The 12,140-nt window shown below is 38.7% G+C and overlaps 1 protein-coding gene across 1 annotated transcript in view; it reads right to left on the bottom strand.

Moving 5' to 3' along the window:
* Positions 1-5,025: 5,025 nt before the first annotated feature.
* Positions 5,026-12,140, bottom strand: part of FABP6 (fatty acid binding protein 6) — a gene marked incomplete at its 5' end in the record, with an annotated part of 38,739 nt that continues 31,624 nt past the window's right edge. The window contains 5 exon segments of the mRNA XM_080626841.1: positions 5,026-5,116; positions 5,726-5,815; positions 7,448-7,623; positions 8,452-8,539; positions 8,543-8,556. Of these exon segments, the coding sequence (XP_080482967.1) occupies positions 5,063-5,116; positions 5,726-5,815; positions 7,448-7,623; positions 8,452-8,539; positions 8,543-8,556 (422 nt within the window). The 3' untranslated portion in view covers positions 5,026-5,062.

Below are 12,140 nucleotides of genomic sequence, written 5' to 3'. Positions count from 1 at the left end.
CAAATACTGACAGGAGAAAAAGGTGGTATGAATAGAAGCTGAAGAAGAGACTCTGTGATACAAGATGTGTATCTGAATTAAAACCACAGAGAAACAACATCCTTATGACTTGCCCATTCAGACAATGTTGATATGGATCCACTGGTGACTGGAACCTGGTGCCTTTCTGCCAAGGGTTGTAGCTTTGGCTTTTAATGAGAGAGAGAAATAGAAATGTTAATGTATCTCACTCAGTGTCACTTTGAGAGGCATCTGCGTGGGGACTCTGTGGAGATTACTTCCTTCTGATCTTCAGTTAGTGACTCAAGAGAGTTGTCTGAAAGGTTGTGTTGAAGAGTTATTTCAGGCTGGAGTATATGTTGAATTTATGGCCAAGTAGCAATGTATCTAGAAGATGTTGTTGGAAAACATGGAGTACTCTCTCTCCCAGTGATGTGTTGCTTTGAACACTGGCAGCTTATACTACTGGAAGCTTTTACTAAAATGTACCGAAATTGGCATCAGTTAAATGTGAACTCTGTTTATGCAGAAATCTATATGTAGAACACTTTCTGTTTCCTTTGATCAGGAGTGATAGTTCAGGAGTAAGACTTTAGAATAAAAGGAAAAAAAGAAAAACTGGCCAGAAGACTATCAAATACTTTTTGACTTAAAATTCTCCTGGAATCTGAACATGATGCTGCTGAACAGAACATCACTCTGCCTTCAAGTATTTTAGAAACAAAAACTAAATCATCTCTTACATCTTTAACATGCTGCTGCTTTTGAGACTGGAGATTATTGTTAATATGTTCATGAGCGAGCTTTATCAGGGATTTAATGTTACTTGAAGAAATCCTCCTGGAAAACCTCTTAAAAGGTTCACGGCCTTCAGTTATTTTATCTTTTGGGCTCAATGACTTCTGGCAGTAGCTCGGGCTCAGGACAGAAGAACTGCTGTTAATGGGGCAAAGGTGTGGAACTGGTTAACTTTACTGTGAAATGAGAGTTTGACTGCAGTGCTGACTTAGTTTTTTCAATACCATCTTTGCATTTTCTTGGAAAATGTAGCTGGTAAATTGAAAATCCTGTTGCAGCTTTGCAATGAAACGCACACCTACTGTCATGCATCCAGAGGGTTCTTTCTCAACTGAAACCAGGGCTCATAGTTCAGAAGACTGTAGAGGCTTTTATGGTAATGTATATATTTACAAGAAATGGACTTCTGCAAATGTGAATCTTTAGTTTTGATATATGCAACCTACTGTAAATTTGTTTGAAGGCAGTACTCGGGTTGCCTTCTCTCTGAAGGTTCTCGGGACAGCAATACACATAATGTGCAATATGCTTTTACTGACTTGGGGCATTTTTTTCAAGTTGTGTCTCATAGTGCTGTTTTAAATTATATTTTTAGAGACTTGTTTTTAATGGTGTTTAAGGGTGGAGGGGAAAAATGAGCCTGCATGCTAATGTGTGTTTGTGTACTATGTTCCAAGAACACAACTGCTGGTATCAAGCTAATAATTTCTTCCATTCAGCAGGCTCGAGCAAGCTTCTTGGTTTATTTTTTTTAAGTGCAAACTATAACTGAGGAGGCAGTACTCATCAGAAATTAGTCTAGAACTTTAGAGAACTTTGTCTTTTATTCTGTTAGCTTTGTATTTATATTAAACTTTGTTTTCAGAAGACTTCAGTGTGTGCTTTTGTCTTTCGAAAGTCGTAAAGAACAACATATACATGGCAGTACTGTTGGGGGAATTTTTTATCACCCTTATAATTTTTGCATCATGTGCAGTGTTAACCTTTGGACTGCCATTGTGCTTAATGGTGAAAATACTTGCCAAGTTCCCAGTGAAAATTTCTAACAAACAAGCCACACAGCTGAAGTACCCTCTTCTTTTTGCAGTTTCTCCTTAGCTTTTAACAGCTAGTAAAAAGTACATGTCTATACCTTCAAAATAATTGATCTGAGCACTCATCATGTTTTCTAGAAGAGTGGTAAGACCTGTGATGGAAAGACCTTGCCAAAAAATAAATTGTGAAAGATTAGACATCAGGAATTTGGTCACTGCACAAGAAAAGCAGAAAATGTGCAGAGACAAGGTGGAGATATAAAAGCAGATCAGATGGCCAGTGTGTTTTGGAGGTGCCATCTTACCTGAGCAGATTGACAGACTGAATAGGAGAACACAGCTCTACATTCAGTCTTTCTTCTGGTGATTCTATATTCTAAGCAGGAATTGTCCATTGACTTCCATGTTCCATATGTGCTGTTGTATCATGGGTGGAGTTGAGGCAGATTAAGTCCAAGAGCAGCCTCTGAAAGGGAAGAGATTTATTAGAATTTGAGTTGGCTTAATACTGCTTTGACTGACAGCTCTCTCCAAAATGCCTTGAATGTTGGTGGCAATTCCACACATTTAATTTCTAGGTAAATACTTTTTCATGTCTCTGGTTATTTGTTTGTTTTTTTCTTTTGTCGAAACACCTTATCAGGAAGAGAAAGTGTAAAAGTGCAGCCAACATAAAGCTGCTTTTCTGAAGCCTTTTTAACACAGTTCTGTCTGGAGTGAGCTGCAGAGGTGCATGCAAAGCTGAGTTAATTTTTAAACAAATGGATGCAACACTTCCCACCCTGTGCTTGTGCAGTTTGATGCTGTCAGTTGCAGCATAGTCATAGATCAGAATTTTTACAAGCTGATTAGCTTGTACTTCCCTGGCAGCCTTGGAAGTAAGAAAAGCTGCTGCAGAAGCAAATGCAGCAAAACATGGCTCAGAATACAAAATGGGCTACGGCACTTGTTACTCACTTACAGGGGAGGATGTTGCACAGGTAACTATAACCGAGCAAAAGAGAAAGCTGACATTAAAATAAAAACCCCAAATATATTAGTGAGCCCTGACAAGAGCTGCAGCAGGGATACAGGTGGAAGAAGTCTGCTGATGTCGATCAGGCAGCAAAGGTTAAAATGAACTTTAAAAATCTGGCAGCTGCAGCTTGCTGCTTTTTTAAACAGGAAACTACTCCCCTCTCCCCATTTGTAAGAAAGCCACAACTTGGTGTTTGCAAAGTTGGTCAAAACCACTGTTTGATCCTTTTGTTTTAGCGAGTTTTACACACTGTAGTGAACAATTTAAAGTGTATATAATGCTTTTTTATCAGTATAATCAATGCCCCAGTAATGTGTACAGGTGTTGCTGAATAAAATTTAGTTTAGTGCTATTTTTTTGCTGAGAAGTCTAGATACCAGCAAATGTGGGCCAAACTGGTGGATTCTTGGTGACAATTTTGTGCAAGTTCCACCCCCCACGCCCCCCCAAGGGGTTTATTTTGCTCTCTGCTGCCATTTCAAGACAAGCCAGTTGAAAAGGCAGCAATGCTTTTTTTTCCCATGTGAAAACACCCCTTAAGTGCTTTCTAGAGAGGTTAGATAAGAATCCCACCCTTCCTTTCAGAGCATTGTTGTCTGTATAATGAGGAGTGAGTTGACCACATGAAGAATGTGAAAACAAAACGTGCCAGTTGTGTAAGCTAAATGTAGTTGTGTCTAGAACTGGAATTAGTGGTGCTTTGTTTCATTTTGTTTTCAAAGCAGGGAATCATAAGGTATCAGCATCACCTGCTTCAGAGAAGGTTCTTGGGGGAGTGAATGGTTCAGACAAAACAGCACTATTCCTTAATTCCAGTTTCATATAACATTTGACCAGTGTCTACCTCTGCCTAACTCTATGGGTCACTCTGTGTAATTCATTAAGTGTTGAATATGACAGGCATATTCTAAACCCAAATATTCCAAGATGTCATATTTGCAGAACAATGTACTAGCTCACCTGAACTCAAACAAGGAGTAAGCCTGGAGAGATCCCTTATTGCTTCTCAATATAATTTCATATAACTGAAGAGACTGAATTTCAGCAGAATTCTATGAAATCAGTAGATTTGTTTGTGCCAGTAACAAAAGAATGTCTCAAGATTGAACAGGTTTCAGATTTGACTTGTGTTTAATTAGAGCTCAGCATTATGCTTTGCCTTGCCGAGTAAGGAATACATTGAGCAACACCTGGTCATAAGACCCATGTAGCCTGTTTGGGGTAAACTAATGGAGTCTGGATGAAACCTTGTTGCAGCTGGAAAATTTAGTAATCTCTATTGAGGAAAAAATACAAAAAGGAATCAAAAGCCTTTTTTAATGCAACATACCAAAATGATTGACACCAGCAGTCATGTACCCAATCAGAAAATGAATTTTGTGTACACAAGACACATGCCCTGGCTAGTTACTGGTTAGCTTGACAGGGCAAAAAGCTCAGTGGATCCAGAAGGCAAGAGAAGCTGGAAAAAAAAGAGCATGAAAACGGAAAATCTTTGTGGACCCAGTATCGGCCAGAAGTGATTTAGAACAGTGAATCCAAAAACTTTTATATTTAATTCCTGCTGTGTCAAGAAAACAGGTTTGCACATGCACTTTATGTAAATAACCGGACTGAATTGAGAAAATAAGACTCCACATTTTTTCATAGGAGCCTGTCTGTAAAACCTTAAATACCTTCTAGGAATTCGGGTCAAGAGAGGATACTGATGACAATGAGAAAACCATGATAGCAGTAAGAAAGCATATCTTTTAATGAGTGATACACTGACTCTCTCTTGTTTTCAAGCTCCTAAATTTCTGCCCTCCAACCAGTAATAGGACAAAAGACATTTATCAGGTCTTGCATTTTGATGTACACTTTGGGCAGAGTACTGTCCTATTCTCTAGACGGAAGCTGAATAGAACTTCTATTAAGTAGGTGGAAGACAACATTTGAAAATGCTAAGTATGCATCATATCCTGAAATACTTAGACTGGACAGCATCACCAAATGCTTTGTTGCATCTTCTAATTTTTGCATTCTGATTTTCTGAGTATTTGTCAGATCTTTAGGCATGGGGTAAGATTAATGTTGAGGATAACATTACTCTGAAAATCAATTCTTCATGTTTGTAAATGCAATGAAAGAGAGCGGGAATGACAATCTGTACTCTATTTATTTGTATTGTTGAATGTTTTCCAGTGCACTGGAAGAGACTGGCTTCACTGCCTTAAGCAATCCTTTTGTAGACCCTTTTGTAGACTGCACCAGAAGCAGTAGAAATCTGGAATAAAGAACAAATTAAAATTGGGTTGAACAGTGCAATTATAGCTCCAGTGTCACAAATGAAAAGACCTGCTGATTGGCTCACTTCCTTCACTGATGCAACATTTACCCTTTGGTAGAAGACATCTAAAAAATAAGCTTAATGTCATTGTCAAGTTTGAAATATACTGTGCAAAAATATTCTTACACAAAAAGTTTTAGTGGTTTAGGGTAAATGTATCCTGGTTTAGACATGGTTTCACCAACTCCAAGCTATCAACAAAATGGCAACATAGCTTTGGAAGATCACTGAGACTACAATACTTACAGTAAAACTTGTAAACAGGATTGTCAAACATCATGTTTCTGATTCTCAAAAATTTTCCTGAACTGACTTATGCCTGTGCCAGTTACGTCTGAGTGCATCTTCAACAGAGACTAACCACAAGTAAGTTACTCTGTGAATCAAGAAAGGATGCTCATCCTCCCTGAAAGGAATCACTTACTGCTTTTGGAGAACAATTATCTCATTTGTGTAAAACTCAGAATTTTAAGCCTGCTGCTTTTGAGGGGGCTTTTGCTTGTTGGTTTGGTTTTTATAAGCTAACCTGGATATTTGAGAACTCACCTCCACAAGCTTTCCCCCAGAAATCTCTGCAGTATGGTGATAGTTAGGAAAATCAGCTACTAATTTCCCATCTTCCATTTTTACAGTTGCCTGTAATAGAGAAAGGTTTAATGTTCCCTAGGGTTACTGGCATTTTTATTATCAGATACACGGTAAACATCTGTACACCTGATGCTTAAAGTTTTTACCTTTAAAAATGTTGTTGTGTATTCCACACGCAGCTTCACGAACAAGACTGAAATGTTAGTGCTTTAGTTCTTATATGGTCACAATTTAAATAGAAAAACGTTCATCTAACAGTCCATCTAACAAGTACCATTCTCAGATACCAATAACCTGCTTGCAAGCAGCACAAAAGTCACTGTGCACAAGTGATCTTTACCCTAGATCCTGTACCAACTGCTGTTAAAAGCTGCTTCTGTATGGAAGAAGTATGCCAGGATGCTACTATGAGTCAGAAATACTACAGCAGCCCAGCTGACCACCAAAACTAGATATGTAATTCCATCACAAAATCAGTCTTGTCTGTATAACTAGTCAATCTTATCTGTGCTTTTTGTAATAAAGACAGATGAGGCACTTATACTTCAAGGGGAAAAGAAATTAATTTGCGAAATGAAGAGTGGATATATTCTACCACGTACCAGAAAACCATTTTACTAATTTATGTATTGTTTAGCAACACTGTACTAAAAGGCAGTGGTTTCTCTGCTGAGTCATTTACTCTGCCTCCATCTTTGGTTACTTAATAGGCTTTGGATTGCTGAATTGCCAGAGCCAAAACCAATGGAATTTGGAGTATTTCAGAATTGTTAACTTTGCAAGAGTTTGACCAAGTAGAATTGTGTCTTATTCTATCTGTCAGGTTTCACAAAGACTTCTCAAAGCCAAAGACATAATTTTTTACCTTTCATAATCAGAAAGGTGTGACTAAAAAAGCATTCTGGAAATCATGCAATGCTATTGCTATGCTCTTTTTGCCACAGCTCCCTGATGCAACTACTGGTTTTCCTGTCTCTCCAATACGCATAAAGCATTTATCCAGTTATCTATTGCAGGGTTTTGGAGACCTCACAGATGCAGAGTTTAGCTATCCCTTTAAATAGTTGAGAAATTAATAAGGTAAGTAAAGCAACAATTTTACAGCAAGTTTTGTATCCAGATTTTGTCCGTGACATGAGCAGATCAATACTGTGTAATCTTCCATCTTGCAAGAGGCTGCTTAACTTGGAGGTTGCTCTGTACTTCCAATAGGAAGGAGGATACAGAGATATTTTTTTCCCCATCTTCACTTTACACAGCCTTTTGTTTAAGGCTCAGGCACAGGTGACCTCAAAAGGTGAGCACTGCAAACAGGCATGGGCAAACCTAGAGACCACAGCACTCCCCTCAGCATACTGCAGCTGCTGGACCATGACACAGCTGCCAACTAACTATAGAGAGTTGCAATGAGCATTATGTATGTTTGAGCTGCAACAGCAGTAGATGCTTGACACTCTACCCTAATTCGTTATTAGTACATACAGTTCTGAAGCTGCAGCTCTCTTTAAAATCAGATTTAAATTTTTTGCTAGGGGCATCAAGAAATGGAGGCAAATTCCATGTTTCTAAGCTATGACAGATGAAAAAATTAAGGAAGACATGCCTGAGACAGATTTGATTTTCACCCTAAATTAAAAGACAACTGAGACAGGGTAGAACTGAACAGCTAAATGAATTTACCTTGAACTTTTTACCACCCATTGTCTCCATGTCTGCTTCCTTGCCAACTGTGAATATGTTGGTCGTGGTGTGGCCTCCTGGGAAATGCTGCGTCCAGGTGAAGTCATTTCCATTTTGCACCACCTCAGTGACTATTTTGCAATTCCTTCCCATTTCAATCTTGTCACTGGGGAGACCTTAATCAATAGAAACATATAGTTTATCAAATCTAATAGCTTACCAGCTGTATTTGAATTGAAGCATGCTAATGGTACGTTTGTCCTCAGTAATATCAAAGCTCTGAGTTTAAATGACTGGTATAAAGGAAACTATAGGTACACAGCAGTGCATTTACTAAAAGAAGCTTTAGTCTTACATCCTTTTCCCTGAGAAACTATACACAGGATACATGTATAGATACAACATATGTGCAAATAACCCCTTCTATTAACCTCCACATGCAGATGCGTGCAATTTAACATGTACGAACTTTTGTATGTGCCTTTGCTATGTAGCTGCACATACCTATTCACTATGTGCTAGTGCTATTTAAATTAATAAGCACAAGCACTGAACTTATGTTTTCAGATCATAGTGTCCATAAAAGCTTTTATGGGGTAACCTCTGAAACAGATTTGCACAGTCTTTTGATAGCATTCACAGAAACCTGTTACTGTGTAAGATTTTGACAAGCGTTTTCATACTAAATTTATACCCCTATTCATGAATGGGACAGAAAAAGTGACCTTCACAATCATCATACTGCAAACAACTTGCCCCTTCATCCTACTGCCACTGAAAGGAAGTACTAATTCTGTAGAACAGGACAATTTTCTGCAGCTAGCAGTGCTTAAGTGTTATAAGAATGAAAACTGAATCTGCTTGCTGAAGTGTAGAGCACTGCTACCACTTTTAGCCCCTGTGGATCTCAGCACATTTCAGTAAAAAGCACTTCAAAAAAGAAAAAAAAAAAGACTTTTTAACTGATTTATAACCTTTAAGGCTTACACCCACAACATACTCACCAATCTTCGTCACAAAGTCATCATAGTTCTCATCGCCTTCGAACTCATATTTGCCTGTAAATGCCATGTTGCCCTGGTGATGTGGCTTTTAGAGCAGAGTAGCAGCTGGAACAAAGAATGGAGATGTGCAGATGGCTTGAGACCCCGGTTTTTATAAACCAGCCCAAGCGTTCAGCCCACCTATATCCACACCCCTTGGAAATATACTTTTATGATGTGTGTGAGTCACTAGCATGGATGCCATTGACCTGTATGAAAATCAAGGTTATAATTCAATTACACATCCTTGGAAATAATGTGGAGATCAGCAGAAATCAGGGGCAAAAGCTCAGTTCCCATTTTAGTGCATCACAAAGTGATACATTTTTTCTTTCAAGATTCCACTGATTTTTGCATTCAGGATAGAATAATGGTAAAATATGTTATAGTAAAACAGAGAGAAAATGGCTTCAAAGCAGTGTCCTGAGATCACATCCTTGCTCTATTTGGAAGCATACACTATATTAGTTAAAATATCAAAAAACATGAAACAAGCTGCACAGATTTCTAAGTAATTCTGGCAGGATATGGGCAGTGACAGGATTCTGGGTAAATTACTGCACCTGCACATGTCTTACCCGTATCTCCATACAGAAAAAAAAAAAGAAGTATAAAATATTTTACACTACTCAGATGTAAAGTACATTAGATACATCCATGGCACTATGTTCCCATACCTTATTTAATATCAAGAGACAAAACAGTTTTGTGTATCGCTTAGCAAGTGTTTGCACAAAGTATAAAAGCTATATTTTGGAGCAGCAGAGTTCTGATTTATGCAAAAGAATCATATGTTAAAAGTCAAGAAGTATGCCGGGTAATTTAGAATGCATACAGGAGGTGTCCTATGCCTATCAAATCCACTGCCACACACAGTTAGCAGGGTAGGAAATTCCCAGCTGCTGTGGATTGGCATAACTCCACTCACTGGCTGAGGATACAGTTTTAATCTGAAGAAAACTGTTCTAAGATTTATGTGAGAATGGCACCATAGATTGGAATTTTATTTTATTTAATTAATGAATTTAGGAAGGAACAGAAAATCAAAAAAGAAACTCCCATTTTCCCCAGTTTTATGAAAATCTGAAGTAATACTTAACACAAGTTCAACAAGTGTTGCTATGTGCAAAGTGGGTTCCATTTCTTAAATGCAATTAATTTAATCCCACATGCTAATACAAGAACATGTGTATTTAGAATCAAGAAAGGACTTGGGGGTGTTGGTCGATGAGAAATGTACATGAGCTGGCTTCAGTGTGCGCTTGCAGCCCAGAAACCCAACCATAGCCTGGACTGCATCAAAAGCAGCGTGACCAGCAGGTCAAAGGAGGTGATCCTGTCCCTCTACTCTGCTCTCGTGAGACCTCACTTGGAGTATTGTGGGCAGTTCTGGTGTCTTCAACATAAAAAGGACATGGAACTGTTGGAACAAGTCCAGAGGAGGCCACGAGGATGATCAGGGGACTGGAGCACCTCCTGTATGGAGACAGGCTGAGAAAGTTGGGGCTGTTCAGCCTGGAGAAGAGAAGGCTGCGTGGAGACCTCATAGCAGTCTTCCAGTATCTGAAGGGGGCCTATAAGGATGCTGGGGATGGACTATTCATCAGGGACTGTAGTGACAGGACAAGGGGTAATGGGTTCAAACTTAAACAGGGGAAGTTTAGATTGGATATAAGGAAGAAATTCTTTACTGAGAGGGTGGTGAGGCACTGGAATGGGTTGCCCAGGGAGGTTGTGAATGCTCCATCCCTGGCGGTGTTCAAGGCCAGGTTGGATGAGGCCTTGGGTGGCATGGTTTAGTGTGAGGTGTCTCTGCCCATGGCAGGGGGGTTGGAACTGGATGATATTAAGGTCCTTTCCAACCCTAACTATTCTATGATTCTATGATTCTAAGAAATTGTTCAGAAGAACAGGAACATAGACTAGGTGATTAAAAACATGGAAAACAAAGGTTCACTAAACTTCACCACTGCTCTCCTTGGTGTACTTTCACATTAATGTATTCTATCTAACCATTTCTGAATTTCTAGTTAATACTTACTCATACTGCACTCTGTCAGAGAATGAGACAAGATTCAGTCATGGAATGAGACTTCAGTAAAATGTTAAATATCATAAATTATGGTATATCATTATGGTTAAACTCTACAAAGTAGAAACACTGCTACATCTAATAGTTTTATGATCAATAACACTGTCTTTGAGTTCACAGTCAGTTGTACACTCCCTCAGCTCTAAATCCTGCACGTTGGAGGGTGCAGTGTAGTTTGAAGCTCTTGTACTGAACTGAGAAAGAATGGTGCCTCTTAGCAAATGCTGCCTCCTACAAGCCTTCTCTTTTATGGTCACATACTGGCTGTCTCTTGATGCAGCCTCACAGATTTGGGACTGGATATAGATTATGTCATACTAGCATTAAATTCTAGAGGAACTAGAAATAAGTCTGTCTATATCCAAATATTTTGTCACAGCATACTACAATAAGCCCTTAAATTAGTAAATTTTGGGGGTTAAGGTTTCATTGAACTTAAATATATTTGCAATGTACTCATATATTTAATGGCATATCACTTGTCAGGGTATGCTGCAACTCAATGAAAAGAATCCTCTCTAATTTGTATTTTTTTTTCTATTTTACTTACTAAGCTGCTTTCTTCTGTACAAAGCCTCTGCTGGCCCTAAGTTGTACGGCCTTTAAACCAATGACAGAATACACAGGGCATGTGAGTTTTGAATAGGAAAACATTCCCTGCCTTAGGAAAATTTCTGCAGTTTCAACACTTTTCCTTACAGGGGAAAATTGAGATAGATTCAGAATAACACACTGACTGACGGGTGAAAAGTCTGAATCAGGCGAGAAGGGCACTTCTGATGGAAAAGAATTTTCTGACCAGAAAAAGCTTCAGAAAATTCTGAGTCAGTTTTATGAGAGATTACACCTGTGCATAGAAAAGACCTTACTTCATGCTCATGGCTTGGGAATTTATGTTATTTCTGGGTTGGTCTTTTACCTACTTCCTTTTCTGAAGTCTGAGAGAAAGTCACTTGAAAATCTTATATTTCATATGAAAGAAAACATTAAACTTTCAAATGGAGATGGGGGTTTTGAAGTTTTTTAAAACTTTTTAAAACATTTGCTTGGGGATATGTTCCTGGCAGGAAAACAGTTTTCTAGAGCAGATGCAGAAAATGAACACGAGTGAAGCAGAACGGGATCACGGTCAATTTGTAAAATCAAAATGGAACACATGTCCTAGGAATTACTGCCTTCCCACCTCTAACCCTTCACTCTCCCCATATTTACTCAGCTTTAAATTGTACCATGCTGTGCAGTGGCTGACTATATTGTGCTAGAGCTCATGACGCCACAAAAGCCATACCATCTGCTGTCTGAATGCAGTTAAAAGGATGTGTCCATACTTGAAATACAAGAGAGCCATATACCTTCCCTGTGTGAACATTCTCTGTGTCCTATGATTAGCATTCAAAACACACAAGTGTGGGAGAAAAGTAAGGAACTAGGGGGTTCTGTATCTATTACAAATACATGAGATTCAGGGAAGGAAAAGAGAAACTTGTTTTACCACCAGTGTTTCCTTTGCACTTTTGATGTCTGTAAAATGATTGTGACTATTCCACAACCATATATG

Source organism: Psittacula echo, assembly GCF_963264785.1.
Source record: "Psittacula echo genome assembly, chromosome: 11".
Lineage (NCBI taxonomy): Eukaryota > Metazoa > Chordata > Aves > Psittaciformes > Psittacidae > Psittacula > Psittacula echo.
This window is presented reverse-complemented; position numbering and strand designations above follow the sequence as displayed.